This window comes from Drechmeria coniospora, chromosome 02 (genome assembly GCF_001625195.1).
Source record: "Drechmeria coniospora strain ARSEF 6962 chromosome 02, whole genome shotgun sequence".
NCBI classification, from domain to species: Eukaryota; Fungi; Ascomycota; class Sordariomycetes; order Hypocreales; family Ophiocordycipitaceae; genus Drechmeria; species Drechmeria coniospora.
Window position 1 is genome coordinate 9773593 of NC_054390.1, and position 27122 is coordinate 9800714.

At 55.5% G+C, this 27122-nt stretch overlaps 9 protein-coding genes across 9 annotated transcripts; 3 read left to right on the forward strand and 6 right to left on the reverse strand.

Annotated features, from left to right (window-relative positions):
- Positions 1–648: 648 nt before the first annotated feature.
- DCS_05807 (fungal specific transcription factor domain protein) lies at positions 649–4205 on the forward strand (the record flags this gene model as incomplete). Its single annotated transcript, XM_040803108.1, has 6 exons — positions 649–719; positions 1972–2435; positions 2530–2828; positions 2895–3229; positions 3290–3643; positions 3746–4205. The coding sequence occupies 6 exons, from the start codon at positions 649–651 to the stop codon at positions 4203–4205; spliced, it is 1983 nt and encodes a 660-aa protein (XP_040658141.1).
- A 127-nt stretch (positions 4206–4332) lies between these two features.
- On the reverse strand, positions 4333–4916 carry DCS_05808 (uncharacterized protein; the record flags this gene model as incomplete). Its single annotated transcript, XM_040803109.1, has 2 exons — positions 4333–4809; positions 4908–4916. The coding sequence occupies 2 exons, from the start codon at positions 4914–4916 to the stop codon at positions 4333–4335; spliced, it is 486 nt and encodes a 161-aa protein (XP_040658142.1).
- An 803-nt stretch (positions 4917–5719) lies between these two features.
- On the forward strand, positions 5720–6900 carry DCS_05809 (uncharacterized protein; the record flags this gene model as incomplete). Its single annotated transcript, XM_040803110.1, has 3 exons — positions 5720–5975; positions 6039–6795; positions 6864–6900. The coding sequence occupies 3 exons, from the start codon at positions 5720–5722 to the stop codon at positions 6898–6900; spliced, it is 1050 nt and encodes a 349-aa protein (XP_040658143.1).
- Positions 6901–10622: 3722 nt separating this feature from the next.
- Positions 10623–11866, reverse strand: DCS_05810 (uncharacterized protein; the record flags this gene model as incomplete). The annotated part of the gene is made up of 4 exons (XM_040803111.1): positions 10623–10890; positions 10948–11416; positions 11474–11591; positions 11738–11866. 4 exons carry the CDS (start codon positions 11864–11866, stop codon positions 10623–10625), a joined length of 984 nt encoding a protein of 327 aa, XP_040658144.1.
- A 1825-nt stretch (positions 11867–13691) lies between these two features.
- DCS_05811 (uncharacterized protein) lies at positions 13692–14579 on the forward strand (the record flags this gene model as incomplete). The annotated part of the gene is made up of 1 exon (XM_040803112.1): positions 13692–14579. One exon carries the CDS (start codon positions 13692–13694, stop codon positions 14577–14579), a length of 888 nt encoding a protein of 295 aa, XP_040658145.1.
- A 237-nt stretch (positions 14580–14816) lies between these two features.
- On the reverse strand, positions 14817–15448 carry DCS_05812 (uncharacterized protein; the record flags this gene model as incomplete). Its single annotated transcript, XM_040803113.1, has 2 exons — positions 14817–15277; positions 15304–15448. 2 exons carry the CDS (start codon positions 15446–15448, stop codon positions 14817–14819), a joined length of 606 nt encoding a protein of 201 aa, XP_040658146.1.
- Positions 15449–15828: 380 nt separating this feature from the next.
- On the reverse strand, positions 15829–20893 carry DCS_05813 (uncharacterized protein; the record flags this gene model as incomplete). Its single annotated transcript, XM_040803114.1, has 2 exons — positions 15829–15968; positions 17410–20893. The coding sequence occupies 2 exons, from the start codon at positions 20891–20893 to the stop codon at positions 15829–15831; spliced, it is 3624 nt and encodes a 1207-aa protein (XP_040658147.1).
- Positions 20894–21902: 1009 nt separating this feature from the next.
- On the reverse strand, positions 21903–23727 carry DCS_05814 (MFS transporter; the record flags this gene model as incomplete). Its single annotated transcript, XM_040803115.1, has 4 exons — positions 21903–22415; positions 22485–22549; positions 22607–22970; positions 23032–23727. 4 exons carry the CDS (start codon positions 23725–23727, stop codon positions 21903–21905), a joined length of 1638 nt encoding a protein of 545 aa, XP_040658148.1.
- A 1053-nt stretch (positions 23728–24780) lies between these two features.
- Positions 24781–26550, reverse strand: DCS_05815 (glutamyl-trna synthetase; the record flags this gene model as incomplete). The annotated part of the gene is made up of 4 exons (XM_040803116.1): positions 24781–25221; positions 25279–26028; positions 26083–26223; positions 26293–26550. 4 exons carry the CDS (start codon positions 26548–26550, stop codon positions 24781–24783), a joined length of 1590 nt encoding a protein of 529 aa, XP_040658149.1.
- Positions 26551–27122: the final 572 nt, after the last annotated feature.

Genomic DNA, 27122 nt, shown 5'->3' on the forward strand with positions numbered 1-27122 from the left:
TACGCGTCTCACCATCCCCGTCCTCCGGCCACCGATCCTACAGCGCCGGCCGGAAGCATCTGGTTGCGTCCCCGCGTCTGGATGGACATGCAGAGCCCCCAAGCCCAAGGCCTCGGCATCGGTCACGCCTCCGCGGCCGCCGATGACCCGGCCGGCCGAAGAGCTGTAAGTCCACCCATTCTCTCACCTCACCCGATTCCCGACCACGCCCACCCCCCCCCCCCCCCCTCACCTGGCCGTACTGTTTCTCTGTGTCCGCACGAGTATCTTCTCCTCCGGCTCCAAGGGTGACTTGTGCTCGTACTGCTACATGCATGTATGAGTTTGCATGGTCTTGGGGTTGGTACGAGTTACGTCATGCTGTCCAGCGTCCTCGATCTACACCCCCCTGCACGTCGCATGCCGCACGTCGCATGCCGCACGTCGCATGCCGCTCGTCGCAGGCTGCACGTTGCATGCTGCACGTTGCATGCTGCGCGTTGCATGCTGCGCGTTGCATGCTGCACGTTGCACGCCGCCGGTTGGACAGGGCGTGCAGCCATGGCTTTCGGGGGCTGGCTTGTTGTCCCTCCAGCCGATGGACGTCTGTCATCCTGTTCGCCCTGCCGTCCCATCTTTCCGTCATCCTCGCTTTCTACGAGACCCCCCATGCTATGCCATCGAGTCCGAGTCGACGTGGCTAACTTTCTCGGCAGTGTGATCAATGCCGTCTGCGCAAGGTACGTAGGTAATGAATCAATATCCATCCATGCCGTCATCGCTCGACGCCGTCCTTTCTCGTCAAAGGCCGCGCGCTGCAACCCAAGGCCCTTTCCGTGCCTCGTATCCGTCCCCTCACTCGTACCACGTCCATGTCACGCGTGTACTTGTATACGAACAGGCCAGAACCAAAGGCTGACTGTGTGTCGTTTCCGTTAACCCTCTCGTTAGATTCGATGTGACAAGGATTGGCCGTGCTCCAACTGCCGTACGGCGAAGCGATCATGCACCTCCACCGGCGCTGGCCAGCGGCCCAAGGAACCCCGTCAGCGCGTCCTCATCTCCTCGCAATAGTCGGTCTCCCCTCCGCTTACTCCTCTGCTTGCTGCCAAAAAGCACGCGCGTCTCTTCGTCTGCCAGCATCATCACCACCCTCTCATGTCTTGCGTTTTGTTTTGCACGATGCGGAGTGGGGAGAAGGGATCACGTCGCTCAAGCTGAGCCTGAACCGACAACCCACGTTGCTCCTGGCTCTAGCCGTCACTCATGCACACGTCACATCACCAATGAATGACAAATATCCCTCTGTCTTGCCGGTGGTTGCCACTGTCTCGACTTTAGCCCGCTTCCTCTCGACACACAAAAGCCCATGGGCGTCGAGCATATTGCACAAGTACACATCATGCTTCTCGTTGCCAAACCGCTCACTCACTCATACTGCTCACTCACTCATACTGCTCACTCATTCATACTACTCATTCACACACTCATACTACTCACTCACTCACTCACTCACTCACTCACTCACTCACTCACTCACTCACTCACTCACTCTACCACTCACTCTGCCACTCACTCTGCCACTCACTCTGCCACTCACAAAACACTCACTCCACCACTCGCTCTACCACTCGCTCTACCGCTCACTTTACTACTCCTTTACCGCTCACTCTACAACTCACTCTCCCACTCACTCTACCACTCACTCCCACTCTGTCGCTCAGTCACTCGTCCACTCACATACACACTCTCCTTCACTCGCCCAAGACGTCGGCGCGTGCCCATGCACATCATGCTTCCCGTTGCCAAGCCGCTCACTCACTCATACTGCTCACTCAATCATACTGCTCACTCAGTCACTCATATCACTCACTCATTCACACACACATTCAGTCACTCACTCTCCCACTCACCCTCCCACGCACATACACACTCTCCTTCACTCGCCCAAGACGTCGGCGCCTGCCCATGTCGCTGACCTTCCCTTCCCAGTGAGCGCAAGATAGACCAGATCGAGTCCCGTCTCGGCAACATCGAATCGCTTCTCAAAAACATCGCCTCGCCGACGGCCCCGTCCATCCTGGTCGACCACCGCGGCGGCGCCCCCGTCAACACGCCGGGCACCGGCAGCAGCGTCCTCACCGCGGCCTCGACGGCCGACTACGAGAGCAGCGAGGAGGAGTCGGCCTTTGGCGGCGACACCGGCCTCACCGCCCACACCACCTTTGCGAGCGAGTTCCTCGAAAAGGCCGTTCGCAGGACCTCCCTGCGCGAGGTGAACCCCAAGATGGAGGCGGCCCTGCTCAACCTGAGCCAGCTTGTCGAGATGCAGAAGCGCCGGTCCATCAGCCACGGTCCTCGCTTCCCGCTGCAGAAGCCCGTCCCTCCCGGAGGCATCTGCAAGCTGCCGATGCCGCCCATGGCCGCCGTCGTGAACCTGCTGAAGCATGCCAAATGTGAGATCGGATCGAATGCCCCCCCTCCCCGTCCCCGTCGCGCAACGGCCAGCCGCGAGCCAACCGGCGCCCTGCTGAACGAGACGCCTCCCAGCCGCACCCCCGACCCTCTTCACCATCATGTGCTCCCTCGTCGGCCTCTCCGACTTCTCGAGCCTCTGCCGGCTCGTCTACTTTGCCACCGAGGACTTTTCCGACGCCACCTTCACCATCGTCAACGCCATGCTGTACAACCTCTTCATGGAGCAGCACTCGCTCGCCACCGAGCCCCTGGTCCGCGACGAGTACCACTCCTACATGCAAATGTGCCGCGCGAACCTCGAGACGAGCCTCGCCAACACGCCTCTCTTCCTCTCGGCCAAGGTCGAGAACGTGCAGGCTCTCCTGCTCGGCGTAGGTCCCGTGCTTCCGCCGCCGCGTCGCGAGCGAGCCTGAGGCCGCCCGCTAACCCGGACCTAGGGCCTGTACGCCGTCGACGTCTCGCGTCCCTCGGTCGCCTGGCACCTCAGCTGCATGGCCGCGCAGCTCTGCCAAACCGCCGGGTACCACAGGTCGGCAACGCTCATGTACGACTCGCCCGCCACCGCCAAGCTCAAGCGCATCCTCTTCTGGCACGTCTACACCCTCGACAAGGGCCTCGGCCTGCGGCTCGGACGCGCCCCCGTCATCCACGAGTGCGACATTGACATTCCGCGCGTCTTTGAGTTTGACGGCTTCGGCGAGTTCGAATCGTCGTCCATCCCGACCTTGTGGGTCAAGATTAGCTATCTGCAGAGCCGGATATACGAGCAGCTGCAAGTCATGCCTTTGCACGCCCACACCCGCCCTTGGCCTCGAAGCTGACGTGCCCCCAGATACAGCCCCGCCGCGCTGGCCAGTCCGCAGGAGGAGCTCATCGAACGAGCCAAGGCGCTCGCGAGGGACTGTCGGAAGCTCGAGGTCGAGGCCGAGCAGTGCCGGGAGCAGGTCTACAACTACCTCCGGGCCGTCAACTCGTCCGACGTCGTCGACATTTTCCTGCGGGGCGACGAAGTCCAGTTTCAAGTCACGCTCACGCTCGTCTACCGCGTCATACCGGCGCCCGAGGGATCGGCGAGTCGCTTCTGCGACGAGTGCCTCGAGGTCGCCCGCAAGGCCATGACGGTCCACCAGCAGTGCGTGCAGCTGGCGAATCTGGGGAGCTATTTCCGCTCCATCTACGTTCATTGGTGAGTATACATGTACATGTATGTGTATATGTATATTTATATACATGTATATTTACTTGCATGGCCCCCTTTCGTGTCGACCGACGCTGACGGCACCGCCAGGAACTTGCTCCTAACGCCCTTTGCTCCGTTTTTCGTCCTCTTCTGCTACATCATCGAGACGTCGTCCCTCGACGACCTCCGAATCCTCCAAGAGTTTGTCGCTTCCCTCGACGAGGTCAGGGACTCGTCGGAGACGATCGAGAAGCTCTACCGGCTCTGTCGGGTCATGTGCGACGTCGCGGGCCTCTACGTCGAGGCCAAGTCGCAGCAGCAGGAGGACCAGACGATGGTGCCGATCGGCGACGAGTTTGAAATGTACCTGAGCCAGCTCGGATTCATGTCGACCGAAGATCAAGCCATGAGCCACGCGCAGAACAATGGGGGGCCGCCACCGGTGAATGGACGGGTGGCGCAAATAGCCGACTGGTTCTCGGGCAACCGAAACATGATGGGGCTTCTGGAAGAAGACCTGTCGCAGATCGAGTCGTATCGTTGGATGCAGCAATCTAGCTCTATATGATGCCCCGTCGAGCCGCCGCATCGATGGACGCAGCAGTCTAGCTCTACACGTTGCGTCGCGTCGTCGTCATGGTTGCCGTCGGTTCGGCATGGTATCGTATGCATCGAGTCGTCGCGGTCATCGTCGCTCAATCGGTGGGATATCGAGGATCGTACGCGTCGTCGCCCTCGTCTTCACTGCTGCTTTCTCGGGCAGACTCGACCTTCTTGGCCGCAGCACCCTGGGCCGGCGCCGGCTTGGGCACGCTCTTGCTCTCGACCGGCTTCTCCTGCTTCGGGGCAAAGGCATTCTTGAAGCCGCTCCTCTTGAAGCCGGGCATCTTCCCTCCGGCCCCGACGGACGCCCGTTTCTCCTTTTCGTCAATCTTGATGCTGACGAGACCGTCGGCCTTGGCCTCGGCCCTTCGAGCGCGCGCACCCGCGTGGGGGTCCTTGACCATGGCCTTCATGTCCTTCAGCCGCTGCTTGTGGGCGTGATCGTAGCTGCCGAGGTGGGCGTCGTAGTCGTTCATGCGGGAGTAACCCTTGGCGCAGAGGGCACAGTAGAATGACTTTTGGGCCTCGCGAGCCGCCTCCGTCTGCGGCGGCGGAAGGGTTTGGTGTCGCTGGACGAGAGTCAGCCGTTTGCTTCGTGACTTTTGTATGTGCGTGCGGCGATTGGCACTCGAAGGGCAGAGCGGACGCGGGGAGGGAACGAACGTACAGGAGGCATATTGGGCAGTGAAGGGCTGCTCCAGGCATGCACGCTGAAGGCTGCCCGATGTGCGTGTGCGATGACCTGGGGGAGGTAATATTGTTCGGCAGCCAAGGGTACGGGTGAGGTTGGTGGTGATGGAAGAAAGGACAGCAATTAATACTATTAGGGTACTTGTGGTCTGGTGGTGAAGACTGGTATTACTAAGTGCTAATAGTGGTCAGAGCAATGGCTGTGCGTACTGTAAATTACAGGGCAAATAAGTAATTACAGCACACTGTAACAGGCCCATAGACCCTTGTTATGGGTACCACGTATTCCAAGTGGTGCTGCTAACGCAGTGCTGCGAACGGAGTACAAGCACGGTGCACCGTCGATACATGTACAGATGTTCGTAGCAAGTACAACTACATCACGGCTTGTACCTGTACTTATCGAGCACTTACTGTAAGTGCTCCATACTCTGTACTTGACCACTAACATTACGTATTTGCCAGTAATCTCTCTCTGCCAGCTGTGCAGCCCTCAACCTTAAGCCCTGCCCATTCCTGTTAGAACGTGCCTACTAATAACCGTTGCAGCACTAACAGATTGACTTGCAGTTTTAGTACTGTACTTGTTCTCATGTAATTCCATGTACTGTACATTACATACAAGTACACCTACACCCTGCAGCTACAGCGCCAAGTCACCTACGCCCAAGTGCAAGTACTGCAAGGAGACAGTGCTGCTTACGTACGCCTACGCCGAGACCCAGGTCTTCCTTCGAAGCGACGTTCACCTCCATCATCACATCGTCGTCCGCTCAGCTCCTCTTCACCATGGAGTCCTCCGAGCCTCTGGACCGCTGCGACTCGCAGCAAACAGCCATGTCCTTGCTGGAGCTCGACCCGTCGCCGATGGAGTCGCCATCCTCGCCCGAGAGCGATGGCGCCCCGGCGGCCGCCTCGAGGGAAGCAAGCGACCGCCGTTTTCCCACCGTCCAGGCGGCCAGCTGCTCGTCCACCGCCGGCGCCCCAGGGTTGCGGAGCAGCAATGGCGGCGGCAGAAGCAGAGGTCACGGCGCAATCTTCTACTGTGCGTATGGCTTCGGGATGAATACCCCCCGATACGCGACATCACGGACGGAGCGCTGACGAGGCGCCGATGGCCAACAAGTAACCCGCGTCCAGCGCTACTCGAGCTACGCCATGTCCGTCTTCACCTTGCTGCACCTTACCAACGTCTCCCTCATACCCGCCGTCACCCGCTCCGTCGCCGGCTCCGAGACCTACCTCCTCATGACGCGGGAAATCTATCAAACGTCGGTGACCGAGCCGCTGCTCGTCGCCTTGCCCGTCGTCGCACACGTCGGCTCCGGTGTGGCCCTGCGCCTGCTGAGGAGGCGGCAGATGATGAAGAGGTACGGAGAAGGCTCGTCCGGCACGTATGCACTCTACCGCCTCGTCCGAGCTTCGAGCTCCAAGCTGTGGCCGTCGCTAAGCTACATATCCATGTCCGGCTACGCCTTTGCCGTGTTTTATTCGGCCCATGTGCTGGCGAACCGTTTGCTGCCGCTCGCCGTCGAGGGTGACTCGTCCAACATCGGCCTCGCCTACATCGCCCACGGCTTTGCTCGGCATCCGACGGCGTCCTGGCTTGCCTACGTCGGCCTCCTCGCCGTCGGCTGCGGCCACATGGTCTGGGGCGCAAGGGAAATGTTGCTGGGCCCGTCGAATTCGACCGGAGGCTGGCGCGGCAGCGGCATGGTAACCGTGGACAAGAATGTCAAGCGGCAGCGGAGGAGGAAATGGCTGACCGTCCACGGAGTTGCTTTGACCGTCGCCGGCCTGTGGGCCGTGGGTGGATTGGGAGTCGTCGCCCGTGGGGGGGCAGCTGAAGGCTGGATAGCCAAGTTGTACGATGATATGTTTGCGAGAATGGGTATGTGACGGGTGGGTGGAAGTTTGCTGACCCCTGAATCAGGAGCGGGCCGGGAGCGTCAACCGTTGCCGTCCGCTAAAGGAAGTATCTGGTGTTGTAAATAAGGCTTGGGTCTTGGAAGTACTGCTATATTTCAAAACGAGCCTTTGTATTATTTATAGGTAGTATGCTACTTGTTCTACTGACTTGGATTTGTTAAGAATCTTGAAAGGGTAGATACTGCAAAGGCTATATCTGGCCAAACCATTATTGCTATATGTACGGAGTAGTAGGGATCCTATAACTTCTTGACCTTGACTGTGAGTATTGGCTTGGTCTGGGGTACGCTTATTATATTCTATTGCCGGTATTGGGATCGATGGGCAAGTGTTTTAATCCAATCGTATAGCTGTTTTTTCAACATATACCTCTTGCAATTTTGGGGAGAACAACAAGTATAGGAAAGGTGTGCAGTGAGAGTGTAGTTGCACGACTAGAAAACCAATCCAATCCGGATATCAATCGAAGCTGTTAGCAATAGCAGAGCGGGCGCCAGTTAGTAACTGGGCAGGGAATACAGATTTGAAGTCAAATTGCAGTGCCAAGATGCGATTCAATTAAATAAAGAAGGCTTGCTTATTCTTATTATTATTTCTTTAAAATTGGGGAAAAAGAGGAATCGGAAAGGTATGCAGTAGAAGTATAGTTGCACGGATATCCAAAATTGGATATCAATCGAAACTGTAGAGCATTCTTTAAAGCATGCTCTTTATCGGTAATAGCTACCAAAGGTTCAGGGGCACCAATTGCTGACAAAGGCTAATAAGTTGAACACATAGCCATTGATAGCCTTTATCCTTTGCTGTATTTATTAGGCCAAATGCAAAGTTATAATTACAACAACTTGAAAAAGAACATATTAGATTGGTTTGTTTTATATCTATTATCAAGACCAAGAACCTCTGGAAAATATTTCCACATTTTCTCACACTATGGGTATGTCCAGAATATACCAGTAATACGATCATCTTCATCAATATTTATATTATGTTTAATATTGTGTCGCCGATAATAATAATAATAACAATGACGATAATGCTAGTATTTAGCTGCTTAATTAATCAACTGGCTGGCCTGCTGCGGCGGGCCATGGCTGTATATGTATTAATTTGTGCAAAAATAGGAATAATGTGGTCGTAGAGTTTATCTTGCAGATGCATGCAGAACTTCGTAGCCTCGCGATGCATGCAGCACTTCACAGCCTCGCAAATGGCAATCCTCCTCCTTAGTCACGGTCCTGCTGCGTTATCATCATTTTTCTCGCCCTGTTGTCGGTGGAAAGTCTCAACCTCAACCTCGCATCATCGTACGACATACCCAGCTTCCATGGACGCCGCATCGCACTCACCACCACCCTCTCCCCCAGTCGTGCCCTCGCCCCCGGCCGCACCCTCTCCTCCAGTCGCACCATTTTCCCCGGCCGCACCCTCTGTCCCAGCCGAATCGTCTCTCCCGGTTGGATCCGCAGCCATCGCGCCCTTATCCATCGCCCAGATCCTTCGCCTCCACTGCAGAGAGCGACTGCTAGTGCGGCCGAGCCTTTGGACCGACCGCCACCTTGAGCTGCTCCAATGCTCCTTTAGTGGCCCGTCTCCCGCTCCCTGCACGCCGACTCCAGTCTTGTTTGAGAAGCAAGACTCTGGTGGCGGCCTAAAGTATACGTTTGAGGAGCAAGGCAAAACATCACCGGCTCTAGAAGTTCTGCTTGATGTTCTGCTTCGTGCAGATTCCAGTGAACCATTTTTAGAAGGGTTCAGTGCCTGCCTCCTTACCTTTCCCCCCTTTTCTTACGATAGGGACTGACCGAATCAACAGTGGTAATGTAGTGTTCTACTTTGAAACCTGCCGCATCGAGCAGCTCTGTTGCACGCTCCTTATCTCTGCAATACACCAGGAGCCGGACGATGATGAAGTGGGAATGGAAGGACAGCGTTCGATGCCGGTTCTTGCAGCCTTGGTAGACCTTGAGCATATCAACGAAGTACGCCGCTATGCATGCAGAGGTCATGGCCGGCGGTGCCGATCGGCTCGGTCACTCTCCAATCTCCTTGAGAAAAAGAGAAGGCCGAAGAATGCGCTTCATGACCCATACATATTCGCCATCCTGATCGCATTAGCGCAGCAAGATCGACGCCGAGCCCGCCTCCGAGGCGAAACGGAAGCATCCTCCTACATAGTATGCCAGCAGTCTCACATTCTACTGCGTAAGAAGTTCCATTCGCTAATAATACCTTGTCTATTTAGTCACAGGTTCTACTTATCTCGAGTGACACCGGTTTTATCTACCGCTACAGGACGAGCATTACCTTGTCCTTCCTCTGCGGCCTCGATGATCCAACCTTTGTTCCACCAGAGCAAACACCAATCTCGGTCGATATCACCGCTCTAAGCTACAGCCCATGTCAGTCATTTTGCAATCGCCTTGCTGCACTATTGCTTCCGCCAGAAGATTTAGTCCAGCTAGGAAAGTTCATAGAGAGAAAGAGAAGTGAGGTCTGGTAGCTTGAACGCCGGTTACGGGGAGCCAGCTGTGAGGACGAAGACGATGAGTGCATTCATGCCTGAGGAGCCTCCTTCTTGCGCCTGGGGGCTCTCCTGCATTGTATTGACAACATCCTTCCGCCATCCCTGTGCCTATGTGTATTCCCTGCCCGGATACTAACTAGTACCCGCTATGCTATTACAAACAGCCTTGATTAATATCCGGATTGGATTGGTCTTCTAGTCCGTACAACTATACTTCTACTACGCATCTTTCCTATACTTTTTGTTTTCCCCAAAATTGCAAAAAAAAAAAAAAAAAAAAAAAAACCCTTTATTAGAAAAAGGCTACTGTAGCCGGAATCTCTTTTGAAAAGAGTCTTTATTGGCTCGGTTCTGTAGGAAACTGGTTCTTGAATTTTGGGGGAACAACAAGTGTAGGAAAGGTATACAGCAGAAGTCTTCTATGGAACTTCTTACGCAGTAGAATGTGCGACTGCTGGCATACTATGTAGGAGGATGCTTCACCTAGGCAGTACTACTACTCGCCCACTTGACTTCTACTGCAGTACTGCTGCTGTACTGTCGCGACCGAACACTAATACCAACCAAGTCTACCAGTTGCATACAACAACTATGCAACTAGCAGTATGACTCAACCAGAGTATTTGGAACTACATTGCGTGCAAGCAGATTGTTCGGAGATGCATTGTGTGGAAGCAGTCAGAATTCCAACACGTGCACAATATACTGATTGAGGTACTACCTCGAAGGTATAAAATGGTCCTACCTTTCCTATACTCCCAGATAGGAGTAATAAGAATAAGCAAGTCTTCCTTTTCATCTGAATCGCATCTTGGCACTACAATTTGACTTTGATATGTTTGCGAGGGTGGGTATGTGACGGGTGGGTGGAAGTTTGCTGTCCCCAGGCCAGTGACTTCATGCTGATGTCTTGGATATCTGGAGGATAGGCAGATGCACAACGCAGCTCACCAGCTCCGGATAGCCGTTCGCCACATTGGTTTTGAAGCATCAAGAGTCTGATAAACATGTAACCTTTAATTCTCAGGACGAAGGAACGTTATCATTCATACTGTTATGGTATCGGGCTTAGCCCGATATACGAGAACGGAGGGAACCAAGGGACCCACTAGGAAGAACGCACACAACTAGAAGCCCTAGTTGCCAAGTAGTTTTCCCTCCTTCAAGTCTTTTAATAAACATCATTGAGAGTCCTAGAGCAGTTGCCTAGTGACTCCGTAACACATACAGTATGGATTACTCCTCGACATCGCCGCCATCGCCGCCATTACTATCATCCTCCTTCTGAATATGATTGGCATGTAGCGAACCAGCCCAAGCCATCATGGCTAAAATGTGCTCCACAGCTGATTTTCGAGGTGTTTTTTGATTAATGTTAAACCACGTAGAGTATACGGTCAAGTATTCCGTTTCTGACAAAGGCTTCTCGTACTCCGCAATAAAGTTGTCTGAAATATGAAAGTGGAAAAATTTAATGCAATGTGTAATGGCGAGAACGATGATACTAGAGCCCTGAAGTTAGGGAATAACTTTAACCAGTAATAAGATCACTCGTACTTACTCGTTTTCACAAATAGTTCTGGCTTTTTTGCTCTCAACTCGCCGCAGGGAAAGGGCTTGTCCGACCAACTGACCTAGAGTTTTATCCGAAACGGTCGGATTTCCCTCTTCTGCGAACTCTTGGAATCCCCGTTTTCCCTCCAGCGTCGCTACCTGGAAAACTGAGTTTTTTGTTTCGACCTGCAAGCCACCATCATCAACTGCACTGATAATATGACCACTGGCAGAAGACATAAAGCTGCACACGAGACTCTCGTCGCGAAAGTAAATAGGGAACAACTTATTGGCTGACTGAGCGTAGTTGATGACGCAGCGAATAAAATAGCTTGCGAGGCGTACAGTTAAGTCCTCGAGAGGGCTGGGCAATATATTTTCAATAAAGTCGAGGCTTTGTGTTGATGATGACGAGCTGGAAGGTCGCCTGGTTGGCGAGCCGCCATCGACCGACGTAGTTGCGGATGAGTCGTAGGCTTCATCCTGCACCAACTAGCTTCGCTCTTGCATAGTTCTCGAGCGCAGTTTCATACCGGTCTTCGACGGGATCTCTGCTGGTAGGAGCCGTGCCAGTGCAGCCCAGACGTAGGCTAGACTGTCTGGCTCGTACTCTCTAACAAGCTGAGGCTCACGTTTCATTGCAAAGCCGGTCTGTGGTCCTTGAATCAGTCGGTCGATGCATTCGTGAACCCCATCCAAACTGTCCAGAAAGTGTTCAGAAAAATGGCAAGATGCAAACGAGGCCTGGTGCATATAACTCGGCTTGCGTATAAGTATGCCGTGTCCCAGCCGCTTACACCACTCTTGAAGTCGGCTTGTCCATAAAGAGAATCGAAATCCGTGATATCCGTGATTTCTGTGATGCCCGTCATCTGAGTGATGCCCATGATCTCTGTAATGCCCGTCATCTCTGTAATGCCCGTCATCTCTGTGTGCCCGTCATCTCTGTAATGCTCGTGATCTCCGTGATGCCCCTCATCTCTGTAATGCCCGTAATCTCTGTAATGTACCATGACTATCATCCTCCTTCTGGATATGATGGGCATGCAGCGAACCAGCCCAAGCCATCCATCATGGCTAAAATATGCTTCACTGCTGATTTTCGATGTGTTTTCTGATTAATGTTGAGCCACACAGTAGAGTTTACGGTCAAGTGTTCCGTTTCGGACAAAGGCTTCTCGTATTCGGCAAGAAAGTTGTCTGATAAATGAAAGTGGAAAACCTTGATGCAATGTGTGACGCCGAGAACGATGATGATACTAGAGCCCTGAAGTTGGGGTTATTGAGTGGCCGGCTGAGTGGCCTGCGACAATCCTGATGCCCGTAATCTCTGTGATGCCCGTGATCTCTGTGATGCCTCTGGCTAGGCTGCCTGGGTTGGCCGTGTTGGCCGCGTTGGCGATCTTGGCCGCAGCGGCCATCTCGTTGTGTGATTGCCTCGGCATTATCGTCATCAGCATCATCATCGGCCACTCCAAGGTACCGCGTAGATGAAGGAGGGGAAAAGTGATAATGTAGCATTTGAAAGGCGCCGTACGAATAACCTCGTCGTAGCTTGTAGGCAGCTAGATTCGATAGGCATCATTATTATGTGAATAGCAGGGTGGACGGCACGGGACTGGCAACGAAAAAAACTTCAGTAGGGTTACCTGGCAGATAGAAATTGGCAAATGGCAATCCTAATATAAAAACGGAAAAACTTGTTGCCGTTTCGTGACAATAGTAAGACCAAGGTTATTCAATTAGGAAAAATCGAACAATAGGGCAGATGGTAAGCACCAAGCGGTAGAGACCATCCTATATACTTGTTCATTCATTCACTGATCTTGTTGTATTGTTGCATCAACTGGTCATTGTTATGATCCATCGATCAGTAATCACCTTGATCGTTCCCCGATCCATCGATCCGTGATTACCGACATCGATCTTCGATCCATTGATCAACGCTTCAAAGGTCATGTGACCTTTAGTGCCTATTCTGCCTTGTTCGTCAGCTAAACCCTCACGGCCTCATATGCGACCTGCATCCTAAACCTCTGGCTGGGCTGTCATTTTCATGCTTGTAACAAGCCTGTCCGGACGACCAACTGGCCTAGTATTTTATCCGAAACTGTCGGCTTGCCCTCGACCCATTACGTCAGACGACAGGCTGGAGGCAATCTCGTCAGAATCCGCCATTGCCGACTTGTCCTTTGCATCATCCGCTTTTTATTGCACAACCGACTCCCCTACATGACTTCATGTCAACTCGAAGGTCCCATTTCAAATCACGCAATGGCTGCGAGGGATGCAAAAAGAGGCGTGTCAAGGTGAGCGAGCAATCGTGCGGGCCTTGATCAGCGTCGACACATAATGCCTCGTCCGGCTGTTTTGGGACAATGTGAAGCGGTCAGGGCTTGACGGGGCTCGAGACGAGGCTCAACCTGGCCGCGTCGTTGAATAGAGCGTTGCACATGCGTGAGAGGCCGTCGCTGACGATGTCGATGGCAGTGCGACGAGCTAGGTCCGCCCTGTGCCAACTGCGTAATCCGTCGGTCATGCTGCGAATACAAGACGGCGCCCTCTTCCTGGGCCGTGGAGACGCCGGAGCGGTCGAGGGAGACGGGCACGGAATCTTCGGCGCGGCATCCGGACGCGGCGGCGAGAAGCAGCAAGCAAAGGCTCGAGCTCGAGTTGATACACCGCTTCACCTCGAGCACCTACAAACGATGCTCGTCCATGGAGGCGGAGCATCATCTTACCCAAGTCACCATGGTACGCGAGGCATTGAAACACGAATTCCTCCTCGACACCCTCCTCTCCCTCGCCGCCTTCGACATGGCCGTCGAGGCCGGCGGCCAGACCGACGCGGCCGAGTATTATGCCGGTGCCGCGCTGGACTACTACGACCGTGCCGTGCGAGGTTTTACCGCCTTGGTGGGGGCCGAGACGGAGGAAAACCACCTGGCCATGTTTGGTTTCGTCTCCAACAGCCTGATGCTCTGCTTCGTCGTGCCCCGGTTCCGAGCCGCAGCCGCAGACGACGACGAGAATGCCCACGCATCCGGGCCGGGACGCCGCACCCTGGGACTCGTTTTTGATGCTCGGCCCACCTTGCAGGCGGTGACGCAGAGATGCTGGTCGTGGCTGCAGAAATCGCCCGTTCACCTCGATGCCTTCTTGCGGCAGAACTTGCCGTACAGTGAACTCAGCACCGACGTTCGGCAGAGCATGGCGCGCCTGATTTGCGTAAACGACGATTATAAGTCGCAAAGAATGGCCTCGAACGCTCCGGAGACGTCACCAGACCTTGACCACGAGTCCTACGAGAGTGCCATCATGCAGCTCGAGGGCATATTTGCCCGCGACATCGACGGCACCGTCAAGGGCACCGTCATCACGTGGACCCTGCTTGTCGACGCGCGCTTTGTTGCCAACTTTACCGGTTCTGATCCCATGGCCCTCCTGATAGCCATGCACTGGGGCGTGCTCGTCAACGATCTAGGCAAGCTGGCTTGGTGGGCCAGCCACGCTGGCAGTGACCTCATTGCCGAGCTGTCCGCCCTCCTTCAAAGTTCCGCTTGGGCATCGAGCCCCATGTGGCAGGAGAGCATCGCTTGGACACGGGAGAAAGTTGGCCTGCCTGGCATCATACGTTGATGCTTCAACCGCTAAGCTAGTCTTCCTACCGCGACCGATGGATTTCCTCTTCGTACAAACCAACCACTGAGAGCATCTCTCGGACACGGGAGAAAGTTGGCCTGCCTGGCGTCATACGTTAATGCTTCAACCGCGAAGCTAGTCTTCCTACCGCGACCGATGGATTTCCTCTTCGTACAAACCAACCTCTCCAAGGACTGCCGCCGTTTACCCCGAAGCAAACAATCCCACCACCCCCTAAAACAGGGCATCGTCGACCGGGCAAACCTTTCCATGCTTTGGCAGCGTGCCGTGCAAAAAGTACTGCTGAATGACCTTGGCGGTACACCGAGAAGCTTGCGCAACAAACGCATGCTTCCCGGAAGAGAGAGAGTTGGCGTGACGCAACAGTTGCGGGTTTGGCTGGAAACGTACGCCGAATCCATGCTGCTCCAATATCACGCTTCCTCGCAACGAGACGCAAAGATTCTTTGCCGAAACCAGCGGCGTGACAGGGTCGTGCGCGTTTCCCATCAGCAGCACGGGCTGCCGCGTGGTGACATCAAAGTTGCCGCCGAACCGCTCCTTGGCCGCCATCTTCCACCAAGCACACTGCATCGAGGTCGCCGGCACCTTGTCACCGTCGAAGCGACTGACACTGTACGCGCGATCGACAACGGGCGCAAACTCATCAAAGGTGCTCGTGCGGGAAGACGCATCTACGCATTGGATTCCCGGAAGCGACTCGTCGACGATTCCAAATCGCCCGACGACGAGCCGAGATCTACCGCCGCCGTCAGGTTGCCCGAAATGAGGCCATCGAGAGATTTCATCAGAGCAGGGTACTGTGCGGGGGAGTACAAAGTCTCTAGGATAATGGACTTGACCATATCCTAGGTGACAAGAGTGCCCGCGAGCGGGATCGGCTGATACTTGATGGCCTTGACAACATTGTACATGTGGTCTTCTATTCCGGCTGCCGAGAGCTTGTCGCGCGCCATGCCGCACCTGTCCAGACCTGCTTCCGCACACGCCTCAAAGATTCGCCTTAGGGTCCTGTAAGTGCTGTGATATTGTTCAATGTTGCCGCGAGGCATCACTGTCAGCTCGACCTTTCAGCTACGCGTCAGCAACTTGGATTCATGGCCTACTAGGCGGAGAAATATTCATGCGGGTTGAGCACGCCGTCAAGCAGCATTCGGTGGATTCTACTCGGAGACATGGCGGCGGTAGAAGCTCCTAGGACTGTGCCGTACGAGAGTCCTTTGCCTCACGCATTAACAAATGACTTTTCGAATGCCCAGAGGAGGAGGCGCTTCCTACCCCAATATCTGAGCTGCCCGTCCTCGGCTAGGGCGTCGACAACGTTGAACTCGCGAACAGCATATGCGTTGCCAATGATGGACCCGTCTTAATCTGACGGGAGTGGCAATTTTCGGCAAAGAGCTCGGCCGCTGCCCATTGCGTTCCGGCCGCCGTATCAGAGGACCTGCTCCAGACAGGACTCCTTGCGCTGGCCATCCGCCTCTCGGCCTCGGAATCATAGCACGAAAATGGTAGCGAGACCCCTGTCCCGCTGAGAATGGTCACTTCCTACGGGTAGCAAAACAGACATATACCGATGCTCACGTTGCATCGAAAGTAGAAGGTCAAAGGAACCGCCGGTCATTTTTGGAATGGGGACAAAGGTTATTCGCTGAAATTTTCTTTTGTGGTGGCGGATATCTACTTGGCCCTCCAGGAAGGATCAACATGAATGGCAGGAGTTTAACACCCCAATCCATGAATAAAGGGATTTTCCAGCCTTACTCGCACTCGGATAGCTGGCATATACCTGGCCATGTGGTTGACAATCCACACTCTGCTTTATGTCAGGGTTTCGTATTTGCAAGCCGAGCCGATACGCCTTTGCAAGTCAACGCCATCACAGCACCCGAGTTCCATTCGACCCGGGAAAGGTAAGAAGATGGCCTTGATTATCGTTGGCGTTTCGCTTTCTTGTCACTGCATTGGCTTTGTTTTACCTATTGCCCTCGGGTAGCTGAGGCTGAACTTGCTGCAAGTTGAATTGTCGAATATGCTCGTAAAATATACGTAGTCGATAGTATTAAATCGACACCGACTTCTCCACACGCGCTATGCGTATGCCCCGGTCTCGTATCTTGATGTTGGACATCCTCTTCGTCCTTATCCACGCCTGAAATACCATGAACACGTCTAATGCCCCCACCGTGGTGCCAAGTATGAGCAAAATTCCCAGGAAAAATCCAAGAGAAATCGCAAGTTCAAATGGCACAATCTGTGTTAGCCGCAAGGCAATACCGCTAAGGTCTGCAAATCCCGTCGCGACTGTGAAAGGCAACAGGGCCAAGAGAAGATGGTTGCAGGCGTGAGAGGCTATGGCTAATCGGCTCCATTTATCGTCGGGAGACAACAGTGCCGAACGGGTTGAGAGAAGATGAAAACCAATCGCAGCAACGGCGGTGAGCAGGGTGAGAAGGCCCAAAATCTTCAGTTCTGTCAATCAACTCCGAACGACTGGCACGAGGGAGTCGCGGCAATGAATCTTACCCCGTGAGCAGTTTGGAAATGGCCGGACTTTGCCGCTGGAATGATTCCAAAAACAGTAATCAATATGACGGACGGCGCAAGCGCTAGAATCCATAAAAGCTTGTTGGCCTTGGATAGCCATTGGGGAAACACATATTGAACACGCAATCCCGTCATAATGCTCTGAGATGACTGGATAATAATCACAAGAGGAAAAATGACCATTAGACCAATGATAGAAAACAGAACTAGAAGGAAGTGAGCAGGATGATCGGGCGTGGAGAACAGAAGGATGACGAACCATGCAGGCCCACGAACACAACAAACTTGATAATGCCGGTGCCGTTGATCGATACAGTATCGGATATAGACGCACCTGAGGATTTCGAGATTGCATCGCCATCAATCTCGTACGAGTTGAGACCATTTACGACGCGGATGGTACCTCTCGGGATGAGTGCCTTGAGGAATCCCGCTGTCCTTTCGTCAAACCCTCCAGGGTTTATGGACATACTTTTGGTCAAACCAAAGGCGATGAGACCGAGCCCGCCGATCCCTTCGGAACCTAGTACATCCAACACTTTCTGTCCGATTGACGAGACGGACTCGGCACTCAGCAGCCGAGACAGATTGAGATTCACCCCGGACTGGGCACCAGCTGGTAGCTCGGCTTGGCGCCTGGAAAAGGCAATCATCCGTCCAGAGATGTCACGTTTTGCCCCTCGGGCGGCATTGGAGAAGAGCGGATTCAAGTCCACTCCACGGGCAAGCAACTTTTGTGCAGTAATCACACCGGAGCTGCCGAGGCCCTGGCCAAAGCCTGTGGCGGCACCACCGACTGAATCGTTGAATGTCGTCTTCGTCTCTGTCAGGGTGCCGGTTGGCATGGTCGTGGTACCGTTGATGAGGGCATTGATACCCCCAATCGCCTCTATGCCATCGCCAGCACCAGCGAGCAAGCCCCTAGCGAGCCCGCCTGTGATGCGCCCAAAGTCTAGGCTGGATGTGAGCCCCGCGATCGATTTTCCATCGCCCGAGAAGCTGTTTATGGCGTTGCTAGCCGTGCCGTTGGCAAGGAACCGTGACGTCAATCCTGATGCAAAGGCTTGTGCGATGCCTCCAACGTCGAGGGTCCCGTCGGCGTCGGGGAGGCCGGGTGGGGCCGGTGTATCGGGCTGTAGGCCGAGCCCCACAGCGGCCCCGCCGCCGATGCCCTTACCCAATCCGGATGCGGCCTGCGCGCCGAACTTGCGGAGCGTCTCGGTCATGTCCAGGCCGCCGATGCCGCCGATGCCGGCAGCCCTGCCGATGAGATCGGTCGTGTTGAGATTATCCGTGACGGCCTTGCTGAGGCCGAACACGAGGCGGCCGGCAATCCGCGGAATGTCCCCGGGTGACTCTGGCGGAGGAGGCACGTCAGCATTATTTGTTAGTTTGAGTCCTTGAGCGGCGCCGCTGCCAAGTCCCGTTCCAACAGAGAGCGCCGCAGCACCAACGTCGACGGACGGAAGCACCGAGCTGAGGCTCATGCTGCTGACGTTGAGGTTATCCGCCACTGCTTTGCTGAGACCAAAGGCGAATCGACCTGCGATGTTCGGGACATCCGATGAGGAGGTAGGCGGTGGAGGAAGGAGATCCTTTGTCGTCAGCTTCAACCCCATGGCCGCTCCTCCGCCCAGTCCCGCGCCGAGTGTAAGGGCAGCATTACCCAGGTTTATCTCGGGCAGCATGGAGCCGAGGTTCATGGAACTCAGGTTGGCACCATCGACGACCGATTTGCTCAAGCCAAAAGCAAAGGTGCCTGCGATTCGCGTGAGATCCGATAGCGACGTCGGGGGAGGGGGTGCGAGATCTTTGGTCGTCAACTTCAGTCCCATCGCTGCACCGCTTCCTATTCCTTGTCCTACGCTGAGCGCGGCGGCGCCGACATCCGGGAGGGCAGATGCTATGTTGACTCCGCTTGTGTTAAAATTGTCCGCCACCGCTTTGCTCAAGCCAAAGGCAAACGTACGGGCAATGCCCGGGATATCAGACGAGGAAGAGGGTGTGGGAGGCGCAAGATTGACATTACTTGTCAACTTGAGCCCTGCCGCTGCACCGCTGCCAAGTCCGCTGCCAGCGCCGAGCACGGCATCGCCAAAGTCCGGTATCATTGAGCCAATGTTCAAGCTGCTCGTATTGAGGTTCTCCGTCACGGCTTTACTCAGCCCAAAGGCAAACGTACGAGCAAGATCCGGGACGGAGGAGGAGGCAGGCGGAGGGGGCGCAATGTTCACATCATTGGTCAACTTGAGCCCCAGCGCAGCACCAGTTCCGAGCCCGTCGGCGACACCAAGCACGGTGCCGCCGATGTCCGGAATGAAATTGCCGAGGCTTATGCTGCCTGGGTTGATGTTGTCCGCGACCGCTTTACTGAGACCAAATGACAACGTGCGAGCGAGACCGGGGATATCGGAGGACGAGACGGGTTGAGGAGGGGCTGCGTTCGTGCTGTTGATCAACTTTAGTCCTGCGGCGGCCCCTGTGCCGAGGCCGTTGCCGATGTTCAGCACAGTATCGCCAAGGTTCGGAACTACAGACCCTAGGCTGAGGCTGTTCTTGTCAATGTTTCTTGCAACTGCCTCGCTGAGGCCAAAGGAGAACGTGCGGGCGATCCCAGGCACGTCCGATTGCGATGCAGGGGGCGGAGGAGGGACGTTGGTGTTGCTACCCAGCTTAAGGCCCGACGCCGCTCCGGCTCCTAGGCCGCGACCGATCTCGAGAGCTGCAGGACCAAGATCATTGGGAAGCAGTGCTGTTAAGCTCGCGCCACCAATCTTGACATTTTCCGCCAACGACTTGCTCGCACCAAAGGCAAAGCTGCCTGCGATGCTGGCCAGATCCGACGCGTTTGCTGGCGGCCCGAGATTTCGCAAGGTCAAGTTCAGTCCCGACGCAGCTCCCGAGCCAAGTCCGCTCCCGGCAGCAGCCGCCACGGGGCCCAGAGGAGGTAGCTGAAAGATGTTGCTCATTCGCAATGCTTTCACAGCCGTTGCCGTGAGGGCCATGGCCGCCTGCTCGATCATGGGATTCAAGCCCTTTTTCTGCATGCCGTTTTCCTCCGCCACTGTCGCACCCGCACTTTTGCTCAGATCGGCAGACAACAGATCCAGCCCCTGAGCGGCCCCTTCGCCAGCTCCCACACCCCCGAAAAAGCCAGCTCGAACAAGAGCAGGCCCCGACATGTTCAAGACGTTTCCGAAAATATTGGTGGCGGCGTTGGATATGATGCCGCCGATACCCTTGCCGCCAGGGCCAGCGGCTGATTGCTTGCCTCCATTCCCGCCTCCGACGAGCCCCGACAGCAAACCTCCGATGAGACCTTGTCTCTTGGCCAAATTGGTGTCTTCATCCGTGCCCGTCGTCGAACGGCGCTTTCTAAGGTCTAGTCGGTACTCGACTTCCGTATTGACGTTTACCTGTCGGAGATGGCGGTCTAGGTCGTCGGAGATGGCATCAAGTTCGGGTACGCCATATATTTCTGCAAGGTTCCTTGATGCGTCAATGCACATGCTCAGAATTGCCATGTACGTTTGGCGAAGGTGCTTGTCGGCGGCAATGGCACTAATGGTGTTTTTGGCCACGACACCATCGTACAAGGTCGTGGGCCACGTCGTTGACTTCCTGCTGCCATAAGAATTCGCCTCCCCGGATGATATGCCCTCCTGGAGGCTCTGACCAGTTCGAGTAAATAAAAAAAGGGCGATGATCAAACCCAGCCACGAGTTTGAAGTTGCGGAAGACATTACAAAGGAAGCCGGCAACTGTTCAAGCTGTATTTATCTCATGTCGGATCCAATAAGGAGACGATGAATGGACGGAATGGACGGAATGGTTGACCGACGTCGACCGGCGACAAGGGAGATTTTATATGAGAAGAGGAATAGAATTCAGAGCCGTGCTTGTGGCCAAATCAGCTTGGCCGGAGCATGAGCTGGTAACAGCATAATTCCGAGTGACGGGAGTCATGTTATGTATCCTTCGGCTCGATAACCCCACAGGCGCATGGGCTGCCGAAGGGCTGCATGCAAATCGTTTCACTTGCCATCGTCTCCTCGGACCCTTGCCCTGGCATTCCGGTGAATTTTGTTGTACGAGCTCTGCGCCAGCAGGGGAAGACTGGCCTCACAAGGTTTCTCGACAACACATTAGAGCAAGTGACGCCAGAGTGCTTGGCTCCCGGCGCTGTAATACCATGCCAACTGACACTCGCTCGGGTGCAACCTCGGGTACATCATTTCGAGGCTTTGGCCAGGGCCTCGGAAGTTCTGGAGTAACAAAGGTATGCGACAAGGACGAAACAAATCTTGACAAGTTTTGTTTCACGCCGCATCAGGTAGCAGGGGGTGACCCCCCACGATGCGGGTTCGCAACTTGCTGAAGGACTGTGATTCAGACAGCATGCCTTTGTTTCACGCTATGCGATCGAGTCCAAGCTTTGCACCGGCTCGCATGTTGACACATCCGGCTCCGTGAAGAACCGAATAGCCGGAGGTATCACCAGAGGATTTATAAAGTCAATTTCCCACATGATGGCCGAAATGCTATGCATCCGAGATCTAGAGCCAAAGGCCGGAAAGGTTTGATTCCAGGACCTTGTCGCCATGAGAGGCAAAGCGACAAACAAAGTTAAAGGGCAACGCGGATCATTCGCACGAGCCGTAATTCACCACGCCAGCGCATGGTAAAAATATAAATATGCTCTAGGTGTCACGATGCTGTACGTGATGCGTAGAGCCGAGACGACATGCAGTGTCATGCTTCGTCGTCGGACGTATCGGTGACATCGGCCTCGGCGAGTAGGTCGTAATTTTTGAACTGCCTCGCCGGGATACGTCGCTGGAAGAGAATGTCAAGCTCCTCGTATGTCCTGCCGTGGCTCTCGGGAAGTCGATAATAACACCAGACGAGGCACAGCAGGCTGATGGCGCCAAACAAGAAACCGGCCTTGCCCCCCCAGTTCGCCTCCTCGGTGTTCAGCATGTAGGGCATGGCGACGGTGAAGACGACAGTAGCGGCCGCCTGGACGGCAGTGGCGATGGCAATCGTCTTCTCCCGTAGGCGGGTGGCCGATATTTCGGAGATGATGACGAAGCAGATGGGGCCGACGGTCATCTGATATATGAATGTCCAAAAGTCCATGAGAGAGGCCAGCGCCCATACGGCCGCGGTGTTGTCCGTAGGGATGGCAAGGAAACCGATGACGAAGAGCAAGATGGTCATGATGACCATGCCCGTATTGTATATCGATCGGCGGCCAAACTTGAACTGGTGGAGAATGGACAGATGAATCAGCAGAGACTTGGACGGTCAGGGCGTTCGAGGTGATGTACATACATAGTTCATCAGCGGCCAGGATATGAGCGTCCCGACAAAGCCCAAGGCCGTGTTGCCGACGCCCACTGGTTTGGTTCGTCAGCTTCGAAAACGGTTCGTCGCCGACGGCACGCTCGACTCACTGTTGAACGCCTCGGACGAGCTCAGGCCGGCCTGCTCGAAAAAGTAGTTGGCGTAGCCGATGAGGGGGTTGCCGCCGATGACCTGGATCAGATAGACCATGACGGAGATCTCGGTCCGGACGAGGCTGACGCCCTTGAAGCATTCGCGATACGACGTCGAGGTTTCGTATTCTCTCTCGAGAAGATCCGTCTGCTCGATGGCAAGCAAAACGTCGTCGATGTCGGGACGGTGCGTGCTCGAGGTGAGCTGAAGGAGAGAGTTGCGGGCCTCGTCCCTCTGGCCGCGGCGGACGAGCCAATACGGGCTCTCGGGGGCGAAGGGCAGGGCGGCGAGGAGCACGACGGGCCAGACCCATTGGACGGCCTGCGGAAGCAAGGTCAGCAGCTCCCCGCGGGCACGACGGACCGGACGGGTCACGACGCACAAAGGGGACTCGGTAGGCCCACTCGTCCAACCGGCTCTCGACGCCGGCGGCGCACGCTTGGGCGACGAACTGGCCGACGACGAAGGCGAGGTTGACGGAGGCGGTGAGGACGCCGCGGAGGATGACGGGACAAATCTCGGACGAGTAGGTCGGGGCGATGACGACGTAGAAGCCGTAGGCGAGGCCTCCGAGGATCTCGCCGGCGACGAGCATGCCGATGGAGTTGGCGAAGAACTGGACGAAGACGAAGGCGATGGACCAGAGGCAGCAGAGGGCGAGGGTGAGGCGGCGGCCGAGCAGCTGCAGCGGGTAGCCGCTGGCGAGGGCGCCGACGACCTGGCCGATGGGGTTGCCCATGCCGAGGGCCATCTGGAAGCGGGCGGGGATTTCGTAGCGGTCGCCGACGCGGTCGCCGTACCTCCTCTGGAAGGCCGGGAGGGCGTAGAAGGAGGTGATGATCTGGGCGTCGAAGCCGGCCATGACGACGGCGATGCAGAAGAAGAAGGACCAGAAGGTGGCCTGGGGGTACATGCGGACGGCCTGCCAGAAGCCGAGCTCGTGCTCCGTCACCGTCACGTCCCGCGTCTCGTCGATCTCGAGGCCCCGAGCCCGCTCGCCCGGCTTCGCACGTTCCACCCGCCGAACGTGCCCATTCTTGCTGCTTCCCGGCTCGGAGATGGCAGGGTCGTCGTCCATGGCGGCGCGGGATGGTTCATCTGCGACGAAACGTGCCGTCGGCAGCGTAGGTGCTGGTGGGAAAGGACGCGAGCCGTCGTGGAGTTGGGTCCAGCGGCTGGCCCGAACGAGACGGCCGTCGTCGTCGGGACGTCAGGTCGTCAGGTCGTCCGGTCGCTTGCGTGTGACCGACGAGTCACTCGGGCGCCCGTTGCGACGTTGCGGCGGGCCTGCGTGTTCGTCATGGCGAGGTAACGTTGAGAATCAGGGAGGGAGTCAAGAGGACACACACCCCTTGCCCCGGATTGCGGGGTAACTTTAATACGGCGGATGTTTCTCCGACGAACTCCATCCAGCCGCTCCTCCATGAATATATAAATAATATTATAAATAATATTATTATCCACGGCAATTACGAACGATGCGGAATAGTAGGCATAAGAATGCACTCCTACACGTGCAATAGGCGATATTCACTCCGTGCTAACGGCAGTGCGAGCGAGCAAAACCTTGGTGAGTACTAGCCGTCGTCGCGAGCACCGCGTTGGTGTTTGTCAAAAAAAAGAATACAGTCACAAACAGTGGTTGATTTGGGGACAAGGCTGCTCAGGAATATAATACTATTAGCACATCAGCAGGCCCTAACGAAGACCTGGGATTTGAATCAACGGAGTACACATTTCGGTGAGGCAGAACGGGGTATGTGAGCACCTACAGTACAAGCATCGATCCTAGGTGTATTATATGCCCCCCCTGTGGAATGCCCCTCAGATCTGGAGTGTGGCATTCATTCGTCACTAAAATCCAGGCCAGCTCATCTGTTATCAGCATCGTTAGCTCTGTACTTCCCTTGCTGATATGAGATTTGATAAGTGCATGTATCGGCAACAATTAAGGAGTAATTATGGCTTATTTGTGTGCTTAGTTGTAGACATCATAATATCCCGGCTGACGATCTATGCAGTACGATTAAGTACCACGTGGAGTGGGATGACACAAAAGTGTCCGATCTGGAGCAAAAAGAACGAGAACGACTCTTGCACAACGGAGCAGCAGAGATGGGTGGCAAGCTGGTCACATCCGACTAGTTGGCACGTTGAAAAATACCATCCTCGAGCCGTGCCGGCCGTCGTAGATGTAGTATCCCTTTCGCTCCAGCTGCGCGACCGTGCCGACGTTCAAGTCGACGACGTTGCCGTCTGCGAACGCTTGATCCCGAAACTCGGTCTCTGCCGTCAGCCATTCCTCGAGGATATCCGATTTCTCTGCCCCCCACTCGAGGTTGACCGTGTTGCGGCTGGGTCCCTGCTTGAGCATGTACTCTTGCAGAGCGTGCGCCGTCATGCCACGGCGAACAATGCCCCTGATGGTCGGCATTCGGGGGTCATCCCAGCCCCAAACCTTGGCCTCGTCGACGATTCTTGCCGACTTCCTCTTCGACAGCAACGTCCGCGCAAAGTTGACGCGGGAGAAATCCCGCACGTTGACCTTGCGCAGTCGCAGGGCTTGTTGGAACTAATGGTACTGCGGGTTGCGGTCGCGGTATTCGTTCGTTCGCAGGGCCAGCGTCACGCCTTCGACGGCGTCGAGGATCGGCGCGCAAAAGTCGCACGTCGGATACATGCGCCAGCTCGTCCCCGTCCGGTGATGCGGCGTTGGGTTGCACCGGTATATGACAGGGTCCCGCATCGCACCATTGGCGCTGTCGTGGGCAATCTTGGCACGGAGGCACCAACGCTGGCCCTCGGCCGAACCCGTCTTCATGTCGTCGAATCGCGCTAGGGTCTCGTCGATGCTCAGATTGCGCCGTTTCGAGGGGAGACGCCTCCTCCGGGCTTCGTCCCCCTTGCCGAGCTCCGAGTGGTCGGCAAAAGCCCTGCCGTCGCGGATCAGCTGGAGGGCGTAGCCGTACATGAGGTGGAAATGGTCGCTGGAAAAGGTCGTCTTGTCGGGAACGATGCCGAGGAGGCCGAGGTCGTCGATGATGGCGTCCTGGAACTCGAGCGACTCATTCGAGGGATTGGTATCGTCGAATCGACAGATCAGAGTGCCTCCGGGGGTTTGATGTGCAAAATATTCGTTGAGGAGTGCGGCCTTGGCATGGCCGATGTGCAGATATCCAGATGGCTCCGGAGGGAAGCGTGTCACCACGGGACCCTGCAGCGTGGGCAAATCGATGTCGTAGCTCGCACCTCGTGTAGACGCCTCGGCTCTCCCCTTGGTTCTCTCGGCCACGGACGCAGCGGTGACGGAGGCGGCGACGTCGGAAACCCATGGCACCGAGTATTCGACGTAGGTATACCATCGGAGAATGTTTCCGTGCTTTGCTCTGACAATTCAAAGAGCCACGTGGTTCGCTCGCAAGGTGGCCCATACCGCCAAGTCGACAGCGGCGAGACGGAAGCCGGCAACGTAGGTTCTGAGGGTCAGATGTGCATCGAGCTCCTCTAGTGTGCTGTCGAGAAGGTCGAAGCTCTTGCCGGCAAGCGAAGCTCGCTTGGAAATCCACTTGATCGGCTGCAGCAGACGTTCTAGGTCAGATCCGAGGAGGCAACGGGTTTAAGCGATGAGTCAATCTGGACGAACCGAGGATTTCATCGGGCCACCCGCGTCTCCATCGTAGGACAAGTCGCAGGCTTCCACGGTGGCATCATCGTCGAAAAACTCTCGGCCGTCAAGTCGGGTATACTTCACAATCCTGCCCTGGGCGAGAGTCGGCAGAGCGTGAAAGCCCTTGATAAGAATGGAGTCGGGACGGCTTCGCTCGACGAATTCGGCCACGACGGCGGGAGGGAGCACCAGCATTGCCTCAGCCTGGACGGCGATGTCGATGGTCGCCATCATCGTTTTGACTCTCGGAGAATTCTTGCCCTGTAATAACTGTAGTTGTCGGGGAAGAGAAGCGAAAAATGTAGTTGTCGGAGAAGAGATGCGGGGTGAAGCCTTCGTTCTGCCGTGTAAAATGGCCCTTCCGAGAACGACGACGACCAACAGATTAAGCTGGCACCAGAGCACGAATGACACTCAGCCAACTCGTCGTGAAAGAAAAAAGAGGACGACAACCAACAGCAGGCGGCGTCCATGCCTTCTCACGGATCCATCGGACTTGCGCACAAATCGCCGCGAACTCGACATGGTGGCGTGGCACGAATATACATATACACATCCTCACATATATATAATACACAAAACTCCCCTGATCTCCAGACTACGAGTCCGGCCACCCATGCCGAGTTTGCGCGTGCCGGCCCCCTCGTTCGAACCGTCGCGATGGGCGGATACGAGAATGCCAAACACAGAACTGAGCTGTACAGGTCTTGTGCCGACAAGGATGGGGGAACAAGGCGGACAGGCAACCGGTGCTTCGTAACTAGGTGTCATGGACAACCTAAAACTCAGCAGTGGCATTCGGCGAG